Below are 22,886 nucleotides of genomic sequence, written 5' to 3' on the forward strand. Positions count from 1 at the left end.
ACAGCATTCCAGGGTACTTAAAAGTAATTCCATTGATGAGACTATTGCTACAGGGGCTGGTGTTGTGGTGTAGTGGGTAAAGCCGCCACGATGCCAACATTCCGTATGTTCACTGGTTTGTGTTCTAGCCGCTCCACTTCCAATGCAGCTCCCTGCTAATGGCCTGGGAAAAGCAGTGGAACATGGCCCAAATGTTTGGGTCCCTGCACTCACATGGGAGACCCGGATGGAGCTCCTGGCTCCTGGCTTCTGCCTGGCCCAGCCCTGGCTATTGTGGCCATCTGGGGAGAGAACCAGTGGATGGAAAATCTCTCTCTCTCTTTCTATAGCTCTGACTTTCAAATAAATAAATAATTAAAAATATATTATTGTTATAATCAAGTCCACCCAAAGAAACTGTCTGAAGTTTGGGCTTCAAAACTGCCAAGCAGGAGTCAAATAAGGTGCAGCTGGGAATTCAGGAAAGACTACCTGAGGAGACAGAGAGGTCAGGTTTTCTCCCAAGGCCACCAGGGCAGCCTGTGGGCCCCAGGAGCCCCTGCCCAGAGTGGGCTCAGTGTGAGCACTGTCGCCACACAGGAGGCAGCGGCCGGGAAGAAGCCCTGGAAGCAGCGGCTGTAGCTTCCTGACACGTGCGATCCTCCGGAGATGGTCTTCTGCATCTTTTTTTTTAATTTTTAAAATATAGCAAACGTTTACTTTTTAATAAACCATCTAGACCTATTGCAATGATTACATACATAAAGGTAAAAAAGTACAAGCAAGAGGCTGGTGCTGTGGCTCACTTGGTTAATGCTCCGCCTGCGGCGCCAGCATCCCATATTGGCACCGGGTTCTAGTCCCGGCCGTTCCGCTTCCAGTCCAGCTCTCTGCTGTGGCCCGGGAGTGCAGTGGAGGATGGCCCAAGTGCCTGGGCCCTGCACCCACGTGGGAAACCAGGAAGAAGCTCTTGGCTCCTGGCTTCGGATCAGTGCAGCTCCGGCCGTAGCAGCTATTTGGGGGGTGAACCAATGGAAGGAAGACCTTTCTCTCTGTCCCTCTCTCTCACTGTCTAACTCTGCCCTGGTTCCTCTGTGGCCACCACGGGTCTGTGTCCTTTTAAGTGCAGATCCAGATGCCGCCACAAATCCTGCTTCAGCTTTTCCCCATGGAACCCCCCCATCTCCTGGCTTTCTGGACTGCGCAGTTACACTGCTGGTAGTGGGGGAGGTGATGGAGGTTGGAAAATTAAACACACTGGTCTTTCTCTCCCGCACCGGTCGTCCGCGCTGCAGGAACCAGTGCTGGCCACAGGGCGGGAGCCGAGGGGACGCGATGCAGATGGGATCCGCTGGCTCCCGTGGCCCCCCTGGCCTGCAGCCCCACCCCCAGCCCCGCCAGCCTTGTGGAAGGCAGTGGCTATGCCAGAACCCCCAGCAGAGCCGGCATCTTGTCTTGACAGCACAGCCGGGCAGCCTCGCCTTCCAGGACAGGAAGCTGCCCCAGGGCGGCCTTTGTGTCCTGCCCTCCCAGGTGTGTCAGTCGGGCTCCAGCGGCTGAGAACCAGGGCACATCCCCGTGCTGAGGCCCCAGATTTGGGTGTGCTTACAAACCATTCTCATCACCCTGACTACAAACACAAAGAACCAAACCGGAGAGATGAGAGTTAAAAATAACAACAGGAGACGCGCTTCCGTGAAGAGGGCGCTTTGAGGGCACTAGTGCTGGACTTGTCCAGCTGACGGCCCCAAGGAGGCAGCTGGTGCCTGCGCTCGCTTCCGGCCAGCAAAGCAGAGGGAGAACCTACTCCGAGTCAGGTGAGAGGCCCTGGGGCTGGTACTCCTGCCCCAAAGGCGCCACTTCTCCATCCGTGTCCCATCGCAGCATGGCAGAACTTGCTAACATCTGACAACACGTGGGAGCAGCAGACAAGGCTGCTAGGAGGCGGCCCCCAGGGGCCTGGAGCTGGCCCAGGCCGTCCTGAGGGTGGCTCACAACCTGGCCCAGGCCGTCCCGAGGGTGGCCCACAACCTCCAACCTGAGCGAGACAGTGTTCTTGCCTGCAAACACCCAGTGGCCAGGCTTCCCCATGTTTCTGAGATGGCCACGGCCCGTGGACTGGGGGACCCACGTACACCAGCACCACACACTTCGCCCCCACTCTTTCTGCAGGGCATCATGGTGGACTGACTTCTTGTGGTCTAGCAGAGTCATCTGACCTGATGGCATAACAGGTGACATGAACGTGTCCCCACTCAGAGACCAAGCTCTCGCTGAGGCTGGCCGAGACACACACATTTTTTAGGACTGCCACCAAAACCACGGACGCAGCAAACGGAGGGAAACGAAGCGACAATGGGCCGCCGGGAAAGCGCAGAGCAGAAGTGGTTTTTGTGAGGGCAAAGCAGGCGGAGGGAGGGGCACAAACGCAGGGATTCTCAGTGGGGCCATTTGGCTGATTTATGAAGGACTGCGCCAGCGTGCTTGGCCGCACAGCCTTGCGGGCTCCTCCAGCCGAGGCCGGGCCCCTACACTTGTTCTCCGGGGAACGGAGGAATCAACTCCAAGGATGCAAATCCACTATTTTCAAGCCTTAATTAACTGGAACCTAATTAGACTTGTGAGGGCCGCATCTCCCCACTCCCCCACCCCCGGCTCCCGTCTCCACCACTTTAAGGGCAAACTTTTCTCTCTTAGCATGGTGTAGATGGAGATAAAATGAACAAAGAACTACTTGGATTTCTTAAATGTAAGCAACTCATTTAATCTTTGTGGGCCACAGCTTTCTAATTTATAACTTGAGAGGGCCAGTGGGATGGAGATATGCAAAGCCACTTTTAGCAATCAAGTTCTAAGAGATGCCAACAGCGCACTGTCTACCCATGGAGTTCTAAGAGATGCCAACAGCGCACTGTCTACCCTGGCAGGTGAACGTTCCACTGTCCTGACGGCCACGCCCTCCCTGGTGTGCGCTGAGATCACCTAACGCTTTTCTAATTCAGCTGAACTTGACGTTCCCCTGACGGGGTAAGGTCTCACTCAATGTGTCTGAGCAGCAGTGGGTCAGCTGTTGTGGAAGTCAGACAAAGAGGGAACTCCTACAGGAGACACATACACAACTAAATGTCGGTGTTTAACCTAATTTACAAAAACATACATGTATCCATGGCTTTTTTTTTTCCAAAAAGTAAGGCTTTGTACAGCTAATATTTCCAGTCTTTTCTGATCAAGCACACTCAACCCGTCATTCCAGTCTGTTTCTTTAAGGGAGAATGAGAGCACAGACGTTCATGAAGTGATTGAGTACACAGTGCGATTCTCACAGTTGTCGCCCCCACAGAACAGAAGACTCCTCCTTTCAAAACAGCGAGCTTCGGTTCTCCCAAAACAGCACAGCCTTCTTTATCACGCTCACATTTGACAGGTTTACCCAGCAACGGGAGAAGCTGCAGAACTCCTGCACGAGCCCAAGCAGGGGGAAACACACATGCTCCCCCGTAGGAGGGGGAGGGATGGGCAGCAGAAGCCTGCGTGGTGAGCCGCAGGCACCGTGCTCTATAGAGCCCAGGGTGAGCCTGGCTGGGGTGGCCGTGGTGCGACCAGACACAGCATTCAAGAACGCAGCCGCTGAGGCTGGACCAGAAGAGCTGGGGAGGGAGGTCAGGGCTGGAGAGCTTGGCCACGTGAGCAGAGAGCGCAGCAGTCCACTCACAGAAGGGGGGGGCAAGGAAGGGGGGCAGACCCCAGGGCGAGTCAAGTCTGACTGGCAGGATGCCGTGGGAGATGCCCCAGCAGCTGGGCCCCTGCGGGCACAGGAGACACACGAGTCCAGGAAGCAAGAACTGCAGAGCAACCTTGCACTTGCTGGTCAGGCAGCCAGCAGCGAGTGAGGACTAGTGTTCACACCCCACCAAGCTCTCCTTGAAGGGAGGTACCCCGTGGTCTCCCATGCCGCAGTCCCCCTTCCTCGGCCTGCTGTCTGCCTCAGCACCGACCCTGACTTTGACTCAGGCAGGCCTGCCCGGGCTACCCGAGCCCATGCCAGGGAAGGCCTCAGCAAAGACGCTCCGGAGAGGAGCCCGAGGCCCGGGGTCTCATAAACAGCCCCGTGAGCCAAGCCCACCTCGTTCTCCAGACATACAGAGATTCTTCCGCAGCACACAAAAATGACCAGGGAAGAAGAGTTCGGCTTAGAAATACAAATGAGAAAGAAAAAAGCTGTCATGACACAAACCAGGCTTCGCCCTGGGACGTCCTGATGACAAGCAGTGGAGAAGGAGTTCCTGGAGCCGGACAGTCCCCCACGTGGAAGTGCAAGTGCGGGGAGCGGCAGCGGCCTGGTCCCCGCCCCCGGGCCGGTCAGCAGGGCTGTGCTACTTGGGAGCGCTCAGCGTATCCCGGGCCCTTACTCGCTTCAGCCACTGGCCGTCCAGGGCCCCAGCCCTCGCCGCTTCAGACATTCGTCTGGAAGTTGGAAACCACCAGCTCTTTGGAAGACAGCGACTAGCAGCGATGCTCTTTCCGGAGGCCTCAGGTCAGACCCTGCTCAGCTGTCTAAGAGACTGCTGCGTCTTCCGTTTGCGTCCCCGGGGAAAGGGACACGGGGCAGAAACTGCAGGGTCAAACCAGACAGGACTCACCGGGGGGTTCTGGCCACACAGCACCCCGCCTGCACACACACGCCATCCCTCGCCTTGGTGCCATGTGCCTGGGGCACCTGCAGGGTGGGTAGCAGTCTGGATCTGCCTGCCTCCCAGAGTCACAGAGCCCCGTGCTAGCAGCAGGAAGGAGGAGGCAGGAGGCGCCCCGGGCGGCCTTGCTGCCAGGCTCGCCCTCTGGGGCACAGGCACCGGTCTCCTCCGGGTCGTGCCGCACACAAAAGCCCAACTGACCTGATCCAAGCGGAGCGCGCCGTCCGCGAAGCGCTGCCGGCGCAGCTTCTGCGCGATCCCGTGTAGGTTCAGCACAGCCCGGTGCACCTCCTCGCTGCTGTGCTCCGGGGAGACGGGGGGCAGCGCCGTCTCGGGGATCTTCTCGGCCGGGTTTTCGATCATGCTCTGTGCGTGGTCATAGCTCAGTTTGGTGCAGGAGCGGATGATGGTCCGGCCAAACCACTCGTCGAGGATCTGCAGAGGGGGACAGCTTGTGAGGAACTTTCCAGGCTGGTCTTCACTCGACCACTCGTTCCCGCACGGGCACAGAGCTCCATGGAGCCTGACACAGCGGCGGATCAGACACAAAGCGGCCGCCTCCGGGAGCCTGGCCTTCACAGGGTCCCCACAGGCAGCGACGGCAGGAGACGCACAGAGAAGGGTTGTGGCGTTTTCATCAGTGTGGATGAGGGTCCACCAAAGTCAAAGTGGGGGGAGAAGAAGGGACGACCACCTGAGAGGTGACAGGTGGGGCTCCAGGGCCCGGTCAGGGCTCAGATGTGGGGAGTGGACAGAGAGAACGCAGGTGGAGAAGCCGGGTGAGGGTAACACGAGGAAAGCAATTCCGGCTTGCTCTACCTGGGGCACCTGTGTGGGGACAGACACCTCGACTGGCCTGCTTCACCTCAGCACGGGGGCCATCCCGTGCACTTATGAGATGTGAGCTGTACCCCTGGGCTCTCCCCACTGGATGCCAGCGGCACCTCTCCCCCAGCACGAGCAGACAACCCGCACGTCCCCGGGGAAACTCAGGCTTAGAGGTAGTGCTTGCTGAAGGCGGGGACCACTGGTGAGCTGCCATCTTGTTTTTTCAATTTTTCTGTACTTTCTATAGTTAGCATTTCTTTCTTTTCAAACAGAAATAAGTCAACGCTAAAACATTGTGGGACTCCTGAGTGGGAGGTGCAGGGAGAAACCCAGGTGAGGCTACTGAGCAGGCACTCGGGGACACAGGGCGCCATGACATGAGGGGTGGGGGGAGGGGGGAGGAGGAGGAAGAGGGTCAAGGCTGCACTCTCTCTCACTTCCTCCATTTCAGGGAGCAAAAGAGAAGCCAGAGAAGGAAAATGGAAGAAAGACAAGAGAGTTCAGACAGAGAGAAAACCAGGAGTTGAGTGTCAGAGGGGCTGGGGGAAGAGCTTGAGAGTCCACGCTGAGCAGCACTGCCCTGGGACAGGCCTGGCTACCCACCCAGCGCACGGCCTACGAGGTAGCGTCTATTACCCTCGTTCAGACGGGGAAACTAAGGCACAGGGAAATTAAATACTCTTTTAAAAGATGTGTTCTGTTTATTTGAAAGGCAAAGAGAGAGAGAGAGAGAGAGAGAGAGAGAGAGAGATCTCCTACCTGCTGATTTGCTCCCTCCCTCAGCAGCTGCAACGGCTTCCAAGCAGAAGCCAGGAGCCAGCAGCTCCGTCCAGGCCTCCCACACGGTGGCAGGGCTAAGCACTTGGATCGTCTGCTGCTGTTTTTCCCAGGTGTGTTAGTAGGGAGCTGGATAGGAAATGGAGCAGCCAGGACTCAAACCTGAGCTCATATGGGATGCTGGAGGCACAGGCGGCAGCCTAACCCATGTGCCAAGAAATGAAGTGACTTGTCCAAGCTCACGCCCCCAGAGATTGGCAAAGCTGGGATCTGAGCTGTCACGTGTGCCAGTCTGGGCAGCTCTGGGCCAAGGACGGGGTGGCTGCAGTGCAGGGGTGGCACCAGTGGCGACGGCTCCTGGAAGCATGGCAGCGAGGGCAGGCAGCTGAGGGAGCAGGGGAGAGGACTGCGCTGTTTGCAGGGCGAGGAGGAGAAGGCGGCCTGGAGATGTGAGGGGCAGAGAGGCAGCTTGGGAGCGCTCATGGCACAGAGTCCCCGTCCAGGTAGATGAGCGTGAGGCCAGGGCAAGGGAGGCCGAGGGCCCATCGAGCGTGAGGCCAGGGAGAGGGCGGCCAAGGGCCCATCTAGGTAGGCGAGCGGGCAAGCGTGAGGCCAGGGCGAGTGTGGCTGGGTGGGGTCTGGGACCGAGGCAAGTGCTTGGGAGATGACTGGCATCCTTCAGAGCAGAGCCTTGCAGCCTGGGCCTGCAGAATCCCCCTGCCTTGCTGTTCACCGGCCAGGCCATGCAGGTCACGGCCCTGAGAGAACGCTTCTGGAAGAGGCCGTGGGAGGGGTGGCAGGTGCTGTCCACACAGCAAAGCCTCCAGGGAATGGGCTGCTAGCCTGGAAGGCCAGGGAGCGCCCTTGGGAACCCTCACCTTCCAAATCCATACTCTCAGAATACGGCAGAACAGTCGCAGCCCTCACTCTTATGGGGAGGGAGGTGGTGGTACCGAGAGCTGTAACGAGTCTTGAATCTTTAAATGCAGACTAATTAAAAAAATCTTAAAACTACGCTTTCCAGAGATTTCCAAGAATGACACCCCTATCCAAAAATACAAGGACTTCCATTAACGTGCTCCTGAGTCTGCTACCGGGCAAGCTGGCCCTGCATCTGGCTCTCTGGAGGCATCGTGTGCTCTGCAGGCACAGGCAGCTGAGGAGCCGACCCCAGGTACTGACCCGGTCCCAGGCGCGCGCCGGCACAGGTGCCCAGAAGAGCTCCTTCCAGGCTGGTCCCGCTGGCTCCGCCCCACTTCCTGAGCGGAGCTGTTCCAGCCTCCCCGGGAACGACAGGGCCGTGACCTCTTCATTCTTGTGGTCTCACATGTTCCCCCTGGAGATTTAGCTTGTTTCCTTTTCCCCATCTCATTCCAAACCCCGTCCCTCCTCCTCCCGTGCGCCCACGTCACGCAGGCCAGTCTGCCCTCGGCACGCTCGGGAAACGCCAGGTTCCACCCTGCTCGGCGCCTCTCTCTCTCTGGCATACGCTCCACAGGTGGTCTCGCGCCTCGCCTCCAGCACCCAGGTGGAGGGCAGGGGGCTTTCTGGGGTGTGGCCTTTCTCTCTAGAGGCTGCGCTGGCGCAGGGCGGCCACTGCAGCCGGAGCGGGCACCTGCCTTCCCGTACATCAGCGGTCCAACAACTGCTCTAAGAGCTCGTGAAAGCTCCGGGCCCTCCTGCTGAAATACTTAAGCACACATTTTCGCAGCCAGTCCCATGAGGTTCCCAGACATCCCCTGACCAGTCCCCAGGCCCGGGCCTCCTGGCTCTACATGCACTTTTGTTGTTCCCTTTGACCCCTCTGGTGGCTGGGCCCTGACGAGGGGCCACTTCAAAAGCACCGTGGAAAACGGAAGACCAGGTTAGTATACTTTGCGGCAAGAGAATTCTGAAATCCGTGTGTGTGTGCGCTCCTTGCCAGCCGCTCCTCACCCACATGTGCTCACAGCCCATGCTGGCTGTGGGCCATCAGACTGTTTGAGCCCCTTTAAAAGTTTTCCCTGGGGCCGGCGCCGTGGCTCACTTGGTCAATCTTCCACCTGTGGTGCCAGCATCCCATACGGGCGCTGGGTTCTAGTCCCGGCTGCTCCTCTTCCAGTCCAGCTCTCTGCTGTGGCCCAGGAGGGCAGTGGAGGATGGCCCAAGTGCTTGGGCCCTGCACCCGCGTGGGAGACCAGGAGGAGGCACCTAGGTCCTGGCTTTGGATCAGTGCAGTGCTGGCCATAGCAGCCATTTGGCAGCCATTTGGGGAGTGAACCAATGGAGGGAAGACCTTTCTCTCTGTCTCTCTCTCTCACTGTCTATAACTCTACCCAGCAAATAAATAAAAAATAAAATAAAAGTTTTCCCTAATGGGAACCTCTGCTCTTGTCAATCAAAATAGATACCCCCTCTTAACGGCGCCGCACGGGAGCCCACAGAGCGCTAACGAGCTTCCTAAAGCTTCGCTGATACAGCCACCTCCCCAGTGCCTGCATCCCGGGGAATCTGCGCCAATCCAGCCCTCCTTACAAACACAGAAAGGGCTAGGGCAGAAGCTGGCAGAGCCACCAGCAGCTTCCTCTCCGTGACAGGGCCTCAGCAGCCAGCCTACGCGGCCTCAACTCCATCGAGCACTTCTGCCGTCAGACCTGACTGATGCACTAAGAAAACTCTTAGGCCAGGAAAAGCCGGCCTGCAGCCACGGCTGCGTCAGGCCAGCAGAGACCCGAGCAGCCTTCCCCAGAGAAGGGCGGCCGGCAGCACCGATCCACACGGAGGGGGACCCGGGCGCGGCCGGCGTGCGGCATGGGAGGTGGGAGGAAGGCCTCTCTGGATGGAACACCTCATTAATTTCCAATTTGGAAACCGTGCTCACATCAACACCCAGTCCACAACCGGGGCCAGTGGCAGAAGACAAAAGGACAAAGAGTTTTTCATGGAAAAAGTAAAAAGCCACGAGGAGATTCATAAACAAAACACTTCAGAAAAGCTCATGCCCTTCCTCCTTCCTTCGCTAGATCACAGGACTTGGGCCTCTGCCTCCACACTCGCCGCACTCACTCGAACGGCTGAGTGATCCGGGCCACCAGCGGCCGACCCACTGCGGGAAACGCTGACCAGGAGGCTCCTATCAGCCACAAAGGCCTACTTTCTGGTCCCAGGCGAGACTGGCGACGCCACCATACCGTCAGCCTGTGTCCTCTCCCCCATTACCTTAATGTGTCTGGCAGGAGTGTGTCACTCAGCTCATCGGACCTTTGAGAAGACAGACGAGGCACTTGGCAACATCCACAACCAGCGGCAGCCGAGACCAGACCATGTGGAAGGACGCAAGACTCAAAGTCCAGGGTTCCTTTTACTGTATTTCAGCTGCAGGCCACAGCCAGACAGATGAAGGACTACAAGAAACCAAGTACCCCCCAAATACATGCCAACTGCCTCTATTTTATAGACACAGAGGTATGAGAAATCATATCCTTTGAAAACTGCCCAGATCATTCAGATGTGTCTTAAAATTGATGGTCTGAGAAACACCTGTGCCTCATTAAGACATCTCTGCTTAAAAACTGCTAATGGGGCTAATTTATAATTTTAATCTATAATCTAATTATATGCAAAATCCATTCACAGCAGTCTTTATGTAAAATAGTTCCAAAAAACATTACTGGGGGCAGGCACTGTGGCACAGTGGGTTAAGCTGTCGCTTGTGACACCGGCATCTCAACCTGGAGTGCTCGTGTGAGTTCCAACTGCTGGGCTTCCAATCCAACGTCCTGCAGCAGAGGATGGTCCAGGCACCTGCGGCCCTGGACACCCTATGGGAGAACAGATGGAGTTCCTGGCTCCTGGCCTTGGCCTGACCTTGCCCTGACTGTTGTACCCATTTGGGGAGTGAACCAGCAGATGGAAGAGGCTCTGCCTTTCAAATAAATCTTAAAAAAAAAAAAAAAAAGAAAAGAAAAAGAAACAAGCAAACAAAAAGTGTATTAAGAAGAAAGGAACATTTGCCCATCGGGAACGAAACCAGTGGGTTTCTGCCACTGCCCACAGCTGTGGAGACAGGAGGGTCACTGCTGGGAGACAGCACAGCTTCGAGAGCAGTCAGAGGTGCCAGGGAGGCGGCAAGGAGCTGGGCAGAAAGACAGGCACTGGAAGGCGGCGGAGAGGCGGGGGGCACTGAAAGGGAGCCCCTGCCCCGTGCCTGATGGAGCACTGGGCACTGTCAGGTGCAGTCTCTGTCTCCCCGTTTAGCTTATGGTTTCCATGTAAATCGACCTCTTACTGATTAGCTCACTAACTTGAGGGAGTGGCCACGTATCTTCTCTACAGATGACATCCAGAGTTTTCCCAGGAACTGAGCCAGGAGCGAGCACCACCACCTGACCAGCCAGAGCCCACTCCACCATCGTCAAACTACAGCGAACACCGAAACCAAAGCGTCACTGACCACAGCACAGGTAGGGGCGCTGTGGGCCACAGGGGCTGCACAGGCTCCGGCCATGCACCTCTCAACCCCAGCTTCCGTCTCGGAGGCCCTTCGTTCTGGATCTCTCCAGAAGCCCCCCCACCCCCCGACCTGCTACTTGTTTACTGACCTGGGCCCATGTTCAGATGTAAATCAAACCTACTGTCAGGAACAACAAAACCTAAGAGGGAAGCTGATGAGAAAGAATGTCTAGCTCTCTGCCCAGCGATCCTAGGCATGCTCAATGGCACGCCTGCTTTGTTTATCGAGAACATTTCACTTCAAGTTGTTCTTTCAATCCCAAGGATTCGAGCAGCCTTACCACAATTTGGCCCTGCTGTTCCCCGGTGGTGACCTAGTAGCCATCTGATTGGTGCCTTCATGAGGAAACTGGGCCGTGAGGCAAGAACACGGCGGAGTTCTTCCCAATGCTCCCCTCCCAGCGCTGTCGCTGCAGGCCTGAAATCAGGCAACTCTGCTCCGCCTCCGGCAATTTCTAAAGATGGATGCGCTGGGAACTTTTCTAGTATTCTCAGAATGAGTCTTCAAAGCTGTCGTCTCCCACCGGGAGCTGCCTGGATAGTTTCTGCTCCGGCGTCCCCGGATGAAACTGAACGCCCAACACTGCCTTCCTTTACCATTAACGAAGCCCACATTACACGATCCTGTTCAGGAGCCTGAGCCCCGGGGTGCGTGCTGTCTAGACAAGACCCTCCAAGTTACCCAGCACCCCGAGCAGTGATGGCTGAGAGGCCAGCAGCAGGGTGGGCCACGCAGCTCTGCAGGGGTCAGCCCGGGCAGGGGCGGGGGGTGCTGAAAGGAGCCCCTCAATCCCCAGCAAACGGCCTCACAGCTCTGAGTCACCTGCCACTTAGCAAGCGCAACAGCGTTGTAATTCCGCAGACCAGAACACAAACCGGTGTGGGCCTGACACGCACGCCACTCTGCGACACCCCTTCTGAGCACTTTTCTAATTAGAAAATTAGGAATGGACTCTGCTTTTAAGGACTTTACAATCTAGCAGGACAACAGACCTGCGCGCACCTGACTCGGCGCCGGGAGGGTGACAGGTGTGCCACCGGGGCCCCTGGCGGGCGGATGCATCCCGGCCTGAGCACCTTCTCATGGAGTCAGCAGCAAACCCTCTGGCTCCCCGTCTCTACTTCTCTTCCTGTGGGAGCTGATCTCCAGCCTAGGGTGGGCTGGGCCTCCCACTGCTTTCTGGACCTGGCTCCAAAAGTCTGCCCGCCCTCCTTCCTCATCTCCAGCGTCACCTTCACTGTTTGCCCTCCCGCTCAGCCTACGAACATATTCCAGTATGTCTCATCTGTTATTAAAAAAACAAGGGGAAAAAATCTCAAAAATGATTTTCACTTTTTTTTCCCATTACAGTAAGAGGGGTCTTCAAAAGTTCATGGAAAATGTGTTTTATGAAAAAACTATGCATGGCTTTCAAAATATTTTGCATCACAACAGTTCATCTTTTAATTTTCCCTGCATGTTTTGAAGTATTTTTGTATGCACCCATTGTAGAAAACTTAAAAAATACAAGTAGGATAAGAGACAAGGGAAAAAAATTGCAACAATCCTCCATCAAAAGATAACCACTGTTTCTATTTCAGTGCTATTTTTTTTTTTTTGACAGGCAGAGTGGACAATGAGAGAGAGACAGAGAGAAAGGTCTTCCTTTGCTGTTGGTTCACCCTCCAATGGCCGCTGCGGCCGGTGCACTGCAGACGATGCATCACGCTGATCCAAAGCCAGGAGCCAGGTGCTTCTCCTGGTCTCCCATGGGGTGCAGGGCCCAAGGACTTGGGTCATCCTCCACTGCACTCCCAGGCCACATCAGAGAGCTGGACTGGAAGAGGGGCACCTGGGACAGAATCTGGTGCCCCGACTGGGACTAGAACCTGGTGTGCCAGCGCCGCGGGCGGAGGATTAGCCTAGTGAGCCACGGCGCTGGCCTTCAGTGCCTATTTTATTGGAATCTCTTTGGTATCTTGTTCAGTGTCTGAAGATGGCAAATATCCATGACTGGTTATGGAATGAATGAGTGACTTAGCAATGACACTACATTTAGCTTGAACTCAAAAAGGCTAAGCTTGCAGGCGGAGCTAACAGAAGGATCTTCAAGGAAGAGGAAGAGGCACATGTGAAATCTTGCCAGTGCGGCAACTCCCTGTCAGGCCAACAAAACCCTTGGGTGTCAAGAGTGGAGGCCGAGGGGCCGGCGCTGTGTTGTGTTAGGTTAAAGCCCTGGCCTGGAGTGCTGGCATCCCACATGGGCACCGGTTTGAGTCCTGGCTGCTCCACTTCCACTCCAGCTCTCTACTATGGCCTGGGAAAGCAGTAGAAGATGGCCCAGGTCCTTGGGCCCCTGCACCCACGTGGGAGACCCAGAAGAAGCTCCTGGCTCCTGGCTTTGTATCGGCCCAGCTCTGGCCATTGCAGCCATTTGGGGAGGGAACCAGCAGATGGAAGACCAACCTCTCTCTCTCTCTCTGGGTCCACCTCTTTCTGTAGCTCTTTCAAATAAATAAAATAAAGCTTTAAAAAAAAAAAGAGTGGAGGCCGAGGGGCAGGATGGGTGGTGGACAGCCACAGGCTGGGGGTGAGCTGGTGGGGACTGGACTTGTGGGACCAGCTGAGCGACACTGGAAGTGGTCAGCTGACATCTCTGAGGAAACAGAACGGAGACCACATAGAGTCTACCTCAGTGGCCCCAGGGGAAGATGGCGAGGCCTTGCACTTGGGTGATGACGGCAGTAACAGAAAACAGAGTTGGACACGTTGGCCCTGGGGTGTGGCGGACACGAAGGGGCTACAAGTTGGTCTCACTGAAGCCATCAGAAGGTCTCAGGAACACCGGGCTGCGGCTCAGCCCCGATCTCCACTGCACGCCGAGGGAAGAGGTGAGGAACGGCAGACAGGAAGGAAGTGTGCTGTGGAAGGGAGGACTCTCGCAGATCAAGCTGGCTGGTCTGGCCGGTTTCCAAGAAAGAGAAAGGAAAGTCATCTGGGAGAAGGCTGGGTCTTGAAGGGAAGATGAGTGGAAGGCTGGAGCCCAGGAGCAAAGATACGTGGAACAGTGACATCAGCAACGGACAGATTCGGAAGGAGCCCGAGGCTCAGCTGACGGAAGCCTGGGTGGGAACATCCCACGGGTCCCTTGCAATGTGCTGTCCTCAACACAGGGGGCGGGGAGAGTGCCCGGAGCTATGTGGGGTGGAGACTTGGAGGACGTTAGAAGACGGAGGGAAGGAAGTCAGCGAGCCAGCTTCTCTCAGGTGAGCCCGGTGGCTCCGGGACCAGACGGGAATCTGGCCCCTGGTGACCTTGGGGTCCATGCACTACCTGCAGAGAAGACGGGGAGAAAGAACAGGAGCAAAGCCCCCTGTACGGACTCTCTGGCTTTCACTCTGCGGAAGGACTGACTGCAGTTTTCATGGAGGAGAGACAAGACCCAACTTGGGATTTAAAGGGACTGTTCTGACCGCTCTGGTGGGCAGGTGAGGGTGGTGGGGAGCGAAGCTGAAATGGGGCAGGTAGAGCCGCTGGGAGAACAAGTGGGAGACTGGAGCTGGGACACAGGTGCCAGCACCACGGTGACAAGGAAGAGGGCAGATGAGTCTAGAGGTTCGCGGGAAGCAGAGAAGAAAGACCAGGGTGAAGAATACCCCCCATGGAGAAGAAACGCACGACATTTGGCCTGAAACGGGTGGCACCAGGGAACACTCCGGGTGCTCCCTGGTCCCGGGCAGTCCCGGAAGGGATGCTGCCGGAGACAACTCGAGGCCGGCACCGTTACCAGAGGGACCCTTCCTCTGCTGGGCTACCTGGGACACCGGGACTCCAGGGCTCTAAAGTCTAAGGACTTCGTTACCAAGCCGGCTTCATCCTTTAAAGTCTGTCACTGGTTATGCCGCCCGAGGTGACCTCAGTTTAAGATCGGAGGGCAGGGCACTGAGCCCCGGTCTTTGGTGTGCAGGCCCTCACGCTCCTAAAGTGCCTGGCAGAAGAGCTGGCGGTGCTCAGGAGGGGACCAGGCTACTGCGCTGAGCCAGTCTGGGCTGAGATTTTGTGGATCACAGTTGTTCCTACAGAACAAAGTTTAGTTGGGTGAGTTTTTTCTTGTGACAAATGTCCAGGTGTATCTCTCACCTTCCTTCTTTTGGGTCTGTACTAGTATTTCTTTTTTTTTTCTTTTTAAGATTTATTTATGTGAAAGTCAGAGTTACACACAGAGAGACAGAGAGGCAGAGAGCGAGCATGGTCTTCCATCCGCTGGTTCACTCCCCAGTTGGCTGCAATGGCGGGAGCTAGACAGATCCGGAGCCAGGAGCCAGGAGCTTATTCCAGTTTTCCCACATGACTTGAGCCATCTTATACTGCTTTCCCAGGCCATAACAGAGAGCTGGGTCAGAAGTGAAGCAGGCTGGCGCCGTGGCTCACTAGGCTAATCCTCTGCCTTGCAGCGCCGGCACCCTGGGTTCTAGTCCTGGTTGGGGCGCCAGATTCTGTCTCGGTTGCTCCTCTTCCAGTCCAGCTCTCTGCTGTGGCCTGGGAAGGCAGTGGAGGATGGCCCAAGTACTTGGGCCCTGCACCCCATGGGATACCAGGAGGAAGCACCTGGATCCTGGCTTTGGATCGGCGCAGCGCGCCCGCTGTAGTGGCCATTTAGGGGGGGTGAACCAATGGAAGGAAGACCTTTCTCTCTGTCTTTCTCTCTCACTAACTCTGCCTGTCAAAAAAAAAAAAAAAAAAAAAAAAGCAGCCGGGATGCTAACTGGCACCCATATGGGATGCCGGCCCTGCAGATGGCGGCTTTACCTGCTACACCACAGCGCCAGCCACATGAATGTGCTTGATGGAGTGTAAAAGTTGTGAATTTTATTCTGTCTTAACTCTTGGGTGGTAGTTGCTGTCAGTGATGCTGAATGTAGAGGAGAAACATTTATGTAACCGAGTTGTGAACTGAGTTGCCTGCCTTTTTAATGGAAAACCACTTTCACTTAGAGAAACAAGTAACACACAATCTACAGTCACTCAGACCTGGTGTTTGGCATTTCAAGTAAAACAATGGACACTGTGTATTGCCAGTGATAAAATGGGCTTTCACAAAAATTGGAATTCTTGGGAATCGTGTATCTGACACATGATGGTTTCCTAACACTTAAAACACTTGCAGGCTGGCGCCGCGGCTCACTAGGCTAGTCCTCCGCCTTGCGGCACCGGCTCACTGGGTTCTAGTCCCAGTTGGGGCACCGGATTCTGTCCCGGTTGCCCCTCTTCCAGGCCAGCTCTCTGCTGTGGCCAGGGAAGTGCAGTGGAGGATGGCCCAAGTACTTGGGCCCTGCACCCCATGGGAGACCAGGAGAAGCACCTGGCTCCGGCCATCGGATCAGCGCGGTGTGCCGGCCGCAGCGCGCCGGCTGCGGCGGCCATTGAAGGGTGAACCAACGGCAAAGGAAGACCTTTCTCTCTGTCTCTCTCTCTCTCACTGTCCACTCTGCCTGTCAAAAAATTAAAAAAAAAAAACTTTCATGATAGTATTAGCAGTTATATTAACATACGTGAATTTCTGATATAAAATATGAGGCCACATACAAAGCCAATATTTTCTAAATGACCAATATGTAATGTTAAAAATCATGCTGGGGGTGGGAAGGCTGTGGCATAGCAGGTAAAGCCGCTGCCTGCAGTGCCAGCATCCCATGTGGGCACCGGTTCAAGTCCCAGCTGCTTCACTTCCGATCCAGCTCTCTGCGCTGGCCTGGGAAAGCAGTGGAAGTTGGCCCAAGTTCTTGGGCCCCTGCACCCAGGTCGGGGACCCGGAAGAAGCTCCTGGCTCCTAGCTTCGGATTGTTGCAGCTCTGGGCATTGCACCCATCTGAGAAGTGAACCAGTGGATGGAAGACTTTCTCTCTCTCTCTCTCTCTCTCTCTCTCTCTCTCTTTATGCTTCTGCCTCTCTGTAACTCTGCCTTTCAAATAAAATAAATAAATCTAAAAAAGAAAAAATCATGCATGGGAGATGGCCCTGTAGCATAGTGGGTAAAGCTACCGCCTGCAGTGCCAGCATCCTATGTGGGCACTGGTTCAAGTCCTGGCTGCTCCACTTGCCATCCAGCTCTCAGCTATGGCCTGGGAAAGCAGTGGAGGATGGCCCAAATGTTAAGGCCCCTGCACCTGCGTGGGGGACCTAGCAGAGGTTCCTGGCTCCTGGCCTTGGATCAGCCCAGCTCCAGCTGTTGCAGCCATTTGGGGAGTGAACCAGCGGATGCAAGATCTCTCTGCTTCTGCCTCTGCCTCTCTGTAGTCTTGCCTTTCAAATAAATCTTAAAAAAAAAAAAAAAATCATGCCTGGGTAAGAGATCCATTAAAAATGGAAGCCAAGGACATTTAGTGCAGTGGTTAAGATGCTGCTCACGATGTCCGCATTGCGTACTGCAGTAACTGGTTTGACTCCCGGCTCCTTCACTTCTGATCCAGCTTTTTGCTAATGAGTACCCTGAGAGGCAGCAGATGGTGACCCAAGTACTCAGGTCCCTGCCACCCCTGTGACCCCGGCTGAGTTTAGGCTCCTGGCTTCGGCCTGGCCCAGTCCTGGCTGATGTGGGCATTTGGGGAGTGAACTTGTGGCTGGAAGAGCTCTCTCTGCCATTCAATAAAATGAATATAAATTTTAAAAAATTTATGAGTTATTCTGGGCTTACATTTCTAAGGAAGGATGGAAAGAAAGGGAAGCAAGGGAGGGAGGGAGGGAAAAGAGAAGAGGGTGGGCATTATGGTGTAGCAGGTAAAGCTACCTCTGGCATCCCACATTGGCACTGGTTCACGTCCTGGCTGCTCCACTTTCCTAATGGCCTGGGACAAGCAGTAGAAGATGGTCCAAGTGCTTGGGCCCATGCCGCCAATGTGGGAGACCCAGGTGAAGCTCCTGGCTCCTGGCTCCTGGCTTCAGCCTAGCTCAGCCCTGGCCATTCTGGCTGCTTGGGGAGTGAACCAGTGGATGGAAGACCTCTCTCTGTTTCTCCCTCTCTCTGTAACTCTGACTTTCAAATAAATAAACAAAAAAATATTTTTTTAAAAAGAGAGAAACAAAAAAGAGGGAAAGATTTAAGATAGATCAATGGGCCAGCACCGCGGCTCAACAGGCTAATCCTCCGCCTTGCGGCGCCGGCACACCGGGTTCTAGTCCCGGTCGGGGCGCTAGATTCTGTCCCGGTCGCCCCTCTTCCAGGCCAGCTCTCTGCTGTGGCCAGGGAGTGCAGTGGAGGATGACCCAAGTCCTTGGGCCCTGCACCCCATGGGAGACCAGGAGAAGCACCTGGCTCCTGCCATGGGATCAGCGTGGTGCGCCGGCCATAGCGCGCCGGCCGCGGCGGCCATTGGAGGGTGAACCAACGGCAAAGGAAGACCTTTCTCTCTGTCTCTGTCTCTCTCTCTCTCTCTCACTGTCCACTCTGCCTGTCAAAAAAAAAAAAAAAAAAAAAAAAAAAAAGATAGACCAATGGATTGTTATGTACTCTAGTTAAAAAAAAAAAAAGAAAAAAAAAAAAAAAACCAGTTCAGTTGATACTGTAATAGTCTGCTAGGGTCACCACTGCCAAATACCAGACTGGGCGACGTCAACAACAGACGCGCACTTCTGAAGTCCCGGAGGCTGAACGTTCAAGGTCCAGCGGCCAGCCAAAGTGGCCCTCAGCAACAGCGCTCTACCTGGTGCCAGCCAGGCGGCTCTTAGGCAGGGCTCTCTTCCCGGTGCTGCCAGCTTGGCTCAGGGCGGGCTCCCTCCCTGGCCCGCCATCCCCCTCACCGGGAGGAGAGCTGGAGCTGTGGTGTCTCTTCTCACGAGGACGTGACCTTCCAGGACCAGAGCCCTGCCCTCACGGTCTCGCTCCATCTTCGTTACCTCTACAGGCCCAGGCTCCAAACACAGTCGTGCTGGGGGCCGGTGCTTCAACAGTGCATTCTGGAGGGGAGGGCACGAACTTGGCCCACAGCAGATATGGTTTCAGAGTCCAGGTTGGAATGAACTGACAAGAAACTATTTGTTGAATCTTTGTGTACCAGATGAGTATCTACAAGTACTTGAAAAAGTTATTAAAGTGCTCTTTCTTTTCCAATTGCATATCAGTCTGAATTCAGACTGTATTCCTATACCTCAACCAAGAAGAAGTATTCCTGTAGACTAAATATGCAAGCACATATGAGGATCCAACTTAATATCTTCTTTATGACAGATAAAGATTTGTGGGATTAGTAAACAAGTTTTTCTATTTTTTTTTGTTTAGGAAAATGTAGCTCTTTTCCAATAATGTTATAATAGGCTTAGTATTTTAATTGAAATAAGTGACTGTTTAAATTTTCATCAGTTAAAGTTTCTAATAGGATAAACAGTAGTAAATTTTAAAAATTTACTTATTTTCATCTTGTCTGAAAGGCAGAGAGACGGAGAAAGATTTTCCATCTTCTGGTTTGCTCCCCAAATGCCTGAAAAACCTCAGAGTTGGGCCAGGCTGAAGCCAGGAGCCCAGAACTCCATCCGGATCCCATGCATGGGTGTTAAGGAACCAACAGGTTGAGCCATCATCTCCTGTCTCCCACAATTATCAGGAAGCTGGATCAGAAGGGGGCAACTAGGACTCCAACCAAGTGTTCCAATATGGCCTGTGGGTGTCCCAGGTGGCCACTCTGACAATGCCCATCCCCTCAGCAATTTTTCAGTGTAACAGGCCCTGAGACTGAAGAGTTTGATAACTGTTGGTCTAAACCATCTCTCAAAAAACTCAGACACTTGAACTTAACATCAGATGTTTTAACCACTTCATTTTCTCAAAGACTTCTCTCCTAGAACTGTCTGATCTGCTCTATTTGGGGTCAACTGCCTTCTACCCCGTGTGTTACTTGGTGCCCTTGGAAATTTTTTCACCATCTTCCAGGGCAGGTGTTAGCAAATTATGGTCTGTGGGCCAAATCCAGCCTGTCAGCGGTTTTTAAATAAAGTTTTACTGGAACAAAGCCAAGCTCACTCCTTTACAGGACGTCTGTTTTCCTGCTCAGTGGACGAGTTCAGCAGTCACAGCAGAGACCACAGGGCCTATCGAGCTGGAAGTACTGACTATCTGGCCTTTCCCAGGAAGTCAGCTGACCCTTGATCTGGGTGGTTTCTCCACTTCCTTTCTAACTTGCTTCTGGGGTCCCATGACCTCCTCTTTCTTGATTTAGTCCTCATTTTGGTGAAGTGCACCCTCTGGCAGCATCCTGACAAAGGATGGATGATAGGTAGCTTTTTTTTTTTTTTTTTTTTTTTTGAGACTCTGCATGTCTGCAAATGTCTTTTCCTAATCTCACATTCTATGGGCGGCCTAGCTCACAGAATCTTACCAGGGAGATCATCGTCTCTCAGAAACCAGAAAGCTTTGTTCAATGTGAGCTGACTTCTAGGGGGTCAGTGGGCAAGCCTGAAGTCACTTTGATTTATGACCTCTTGTAGTTGGCTTCCCCCATTTCCTTCTTAGAAACCTATAGGCTTGGGGACTAGCATTCTATCTGGATACTGGTTCATGTCCTGGCTGTTCCACTTCCGATCCAGCTTCCTTCTAATGACCTGGGCAAAGCAGTGGAAGATGGCCCAAGTGCTTGGGCCCTGCTACCCATGTGGGAGACCTGGATGAAGTTCCTGGCTGTGGCCTGGCCCAGCTCTGGCCATTGTAGACACCTGGGGACTGAACCAGTGTATGGAAGATCTCTCTCTCTCCCTTTTCTCTGTGTAACTGTGCCTTTCAAATAAATAAATCTTTTATTTGTTTAAAAGACTCATTTATTTATTTGAAAGGCAGAGTTACAGAGAGAGAGAAGAAGAGGCAAAGAGAGAGAGAGAGAGAGAGGTCTTCCCTCTGCTGGTTTACTCCCTAACTGGCTGCAATGGCTAGAGCTGTGCTGATGTGAAGCCAGGAGCCAGGAGCTTCTTCCCAGTCTCCCATGTGGGTGCAGGGGCCCAAGGACTTGGGCCATCTTCTACTGCTTTCCTAGGCCATCACAGAGAGCTGGATTGGAAGTGAAGCAGCCAGGACTCGAACTGGCACCCATATTAGATGCCGGCACTGTAGGCGGCTGCTTTGCCCACTACGCCACAGCGCCAGCCCCATAAATAAATCTTTTAAAAAGATGAACCTGAGAGGCTCTTTTCTGTCCCCAGTGTTGTGCAACTTTGTGACGATTTGCCATGAAGAATATGTGTGCCCCACTGTGCTGGGCAGAGGTTCCTGCCACCTGGACAGCCCCGTCCTCCAGGAGGGGAAGTTCCCACCAGTGTTTTACTGACCATTCCTTCCGCCCTGTTTCTCTGCTCCCTGTTTCTGGAATCTCACTGAATAGATGCTGGGTAGCCTGGACTGGTCCTCTACAGTTCTGATCTTTTCTATCGCTCTCTGGGACACTTCGACAAGTTTCTTCTAGCCAGAACCTTGAATCCTCCTCATTTCTTCTCTCCTGTTTTTAATTTCTAAGAGCTCTTTTTTTTCCCCTTTGGAATACTTCTTTAATAAAGTATCAGGGTCCTGTGATATACTCTCTTCAAAAAAGATGTGCTAAGAATATAAACGATAGTTTCTTCTCCCCGTTGAGTGTCTTTTGTCCCAATTTCCTCTTTCTGTTTACTTTGTCTTCCTACTTAAAAAAAAAACAAAAACAACTTTCCTTTATTTGAGGGACACAGAAGATGGGGGTGGGGAGGAGAGCAAGTTTACTGCCCAAATGCCCACAGTGGCTGCAGCAGGGCTGGTGCTCAAACCAGGAGCCAGGAACTCAAGCCAGATCTCCCCACACGGGCGGCGGGACCCCAGCCCCCTGAGCCATCCCCGCTGCCTCCCAGGGTGCGCACTGGCAGGAAGCTGCAGTCAGGAGCAGGGCCGGGTATGGAACCCAGGCACCCTGGTGCGGGGCAGCGACGACTAACCAAACACCGACCGTCTGCCCGTTTCCAGTTACAGGCTTTCCTCTTAGTTGTCTGTGCACACATCAGAGTGAACACTCAACAAGCCGCTACGTGAAATCCTCCCAAGCTCTGCGTGTGTGGGTGGTGCTCACCCCACGCAAGCTTTCCTGCGGGAGACAAAGCAAGGCTGCTGCTCTCCCAGCTCTTAGGGTTAGCATCTTCAAGTCTGGCTCTTCCCAGGATTCCTCAGAGCAAGATTTTCCTATCTCCTGACCGAAGGGGATGGGCTTGGCTACCAAATCCTGAGGCCGGGTGGAAAGAGCTGGAACGCCTACCCTGCCGTCCACCCACATCCACTGGGCCCCCGCCGTGCCCCCGAGCTCAGACTCCCCTCTGGTCTGTGTGGAGGACACATTTCTGGTCTTCTGCCAAGCTACGGAGGGGCGATCTTTCACAATGAAACTTCGAGTGGGGCCGTCGTCAGCCCGTCCGCGCTCCCCGCGCCCGCGCCCGGCCTTCCCGCGATCTGGTAGTCGGTTTTTGAGCTTCTTTTGAGGGCTCTGCTCTGTAAACCGGGCTGCTTCTTGGCCTTGCCCGCTGCTGGCTCGGACTCGGCTTTCTCGGCACTGCTAAGTCAGTTACCACTCATCCATCTGCTACCCAGCGTCCAAAGTTTTGTTGCTGTTGTCTCCTCTCCCACTCTCTTTGTCCTTGCGGGTTTATGCCTTTTAAAAAAAAAAACCCTTTACTGTTGTTTTAGTGAGGTTTTGGGAGGGAATGAAAGTAAATGTGGGTATTCGATCCTCCATCTTTATTTGGAACCTCCTGATAATTAAATATCTTTTTTACTTCCATTCAACAGTACAGCATAAACCTTCCCATGTTCTTTCTTCCAGTTTTTGCAACCAGCTTCGGCAGCTGCACGACACTGCATGGAGTGGTCCCGCGGCTTGCTCACTCACAACCCAATTTCGGGATTTTTAGGGATGTTTCTGTTTGGGGAGGGGACTGGCCTTTCTGGGAGTCACTTCCGTCTGAGGAGTGACCGCCCGCTGACGCTCTTGCCCGTTCTCCTCTTGGGCTGTGGTTTCAGGCCCTTGTGCCTGACCTCTGGCGTGACCTTGCCAATCCCCCTTCAAACCTCCAGTCACCCTGCACGTTGCCGCCTTTCTCATGACACGTCAGAGGCAACCTGGCCTGCCACGCCCCCCGCGATGGGC

The 22,886-nt window shown here is 54.4% G+C and overlaps 1 protein-coding gene across 14 annotated transcripts in view; it reads right to left on the reverse strand.

Moving 5' to 3' along the window:
* The window catches only part of DIS3L2 (DIS3 like 3'-5' exoribonuclease 2), a 385,610-nt gene that overhangs the window by 63,948 nt on the left and 298,776 nt on the right, over positions 1-22,886 (reverse strand). For 12 of the 14 annotated variants that reach the window (XM_070070055.2, XM_089329724.1, XM_089329727.1 and 9 more), the window contains one exon: positions 4,872-5,105. In XM_070070055.2, the coding sequence (XP_069926156.1) occupies positions 4,872-5,105 (234 nt within the window). Of the gene's footprint in view, positions 1-4,871; positions 5,106-9,473; positions 22,392-22,886 lie in introns of those variants that run through there. The other 2 variants (XM_089329735.1, XM_089329729.1) reach the window with 2 other exon arrangements.

This window comes from Oryctolagus cuniculus, chromosome 3 (genome assembly GCF_051225735.1).
Source record: "Oryctolagus cuniculus isolate XC-2025 breed Fujian yellow rabbit chromosome 3, ASM5122573v1, whole genome shotgun sequence".
Classification (NCBI taxonomy): Eukaryota; Metazoa; Chordata; class Mammalia; order Lagomorpha; family Leporidae; genus Oryctolagus; species Oryctolagus cuniculus.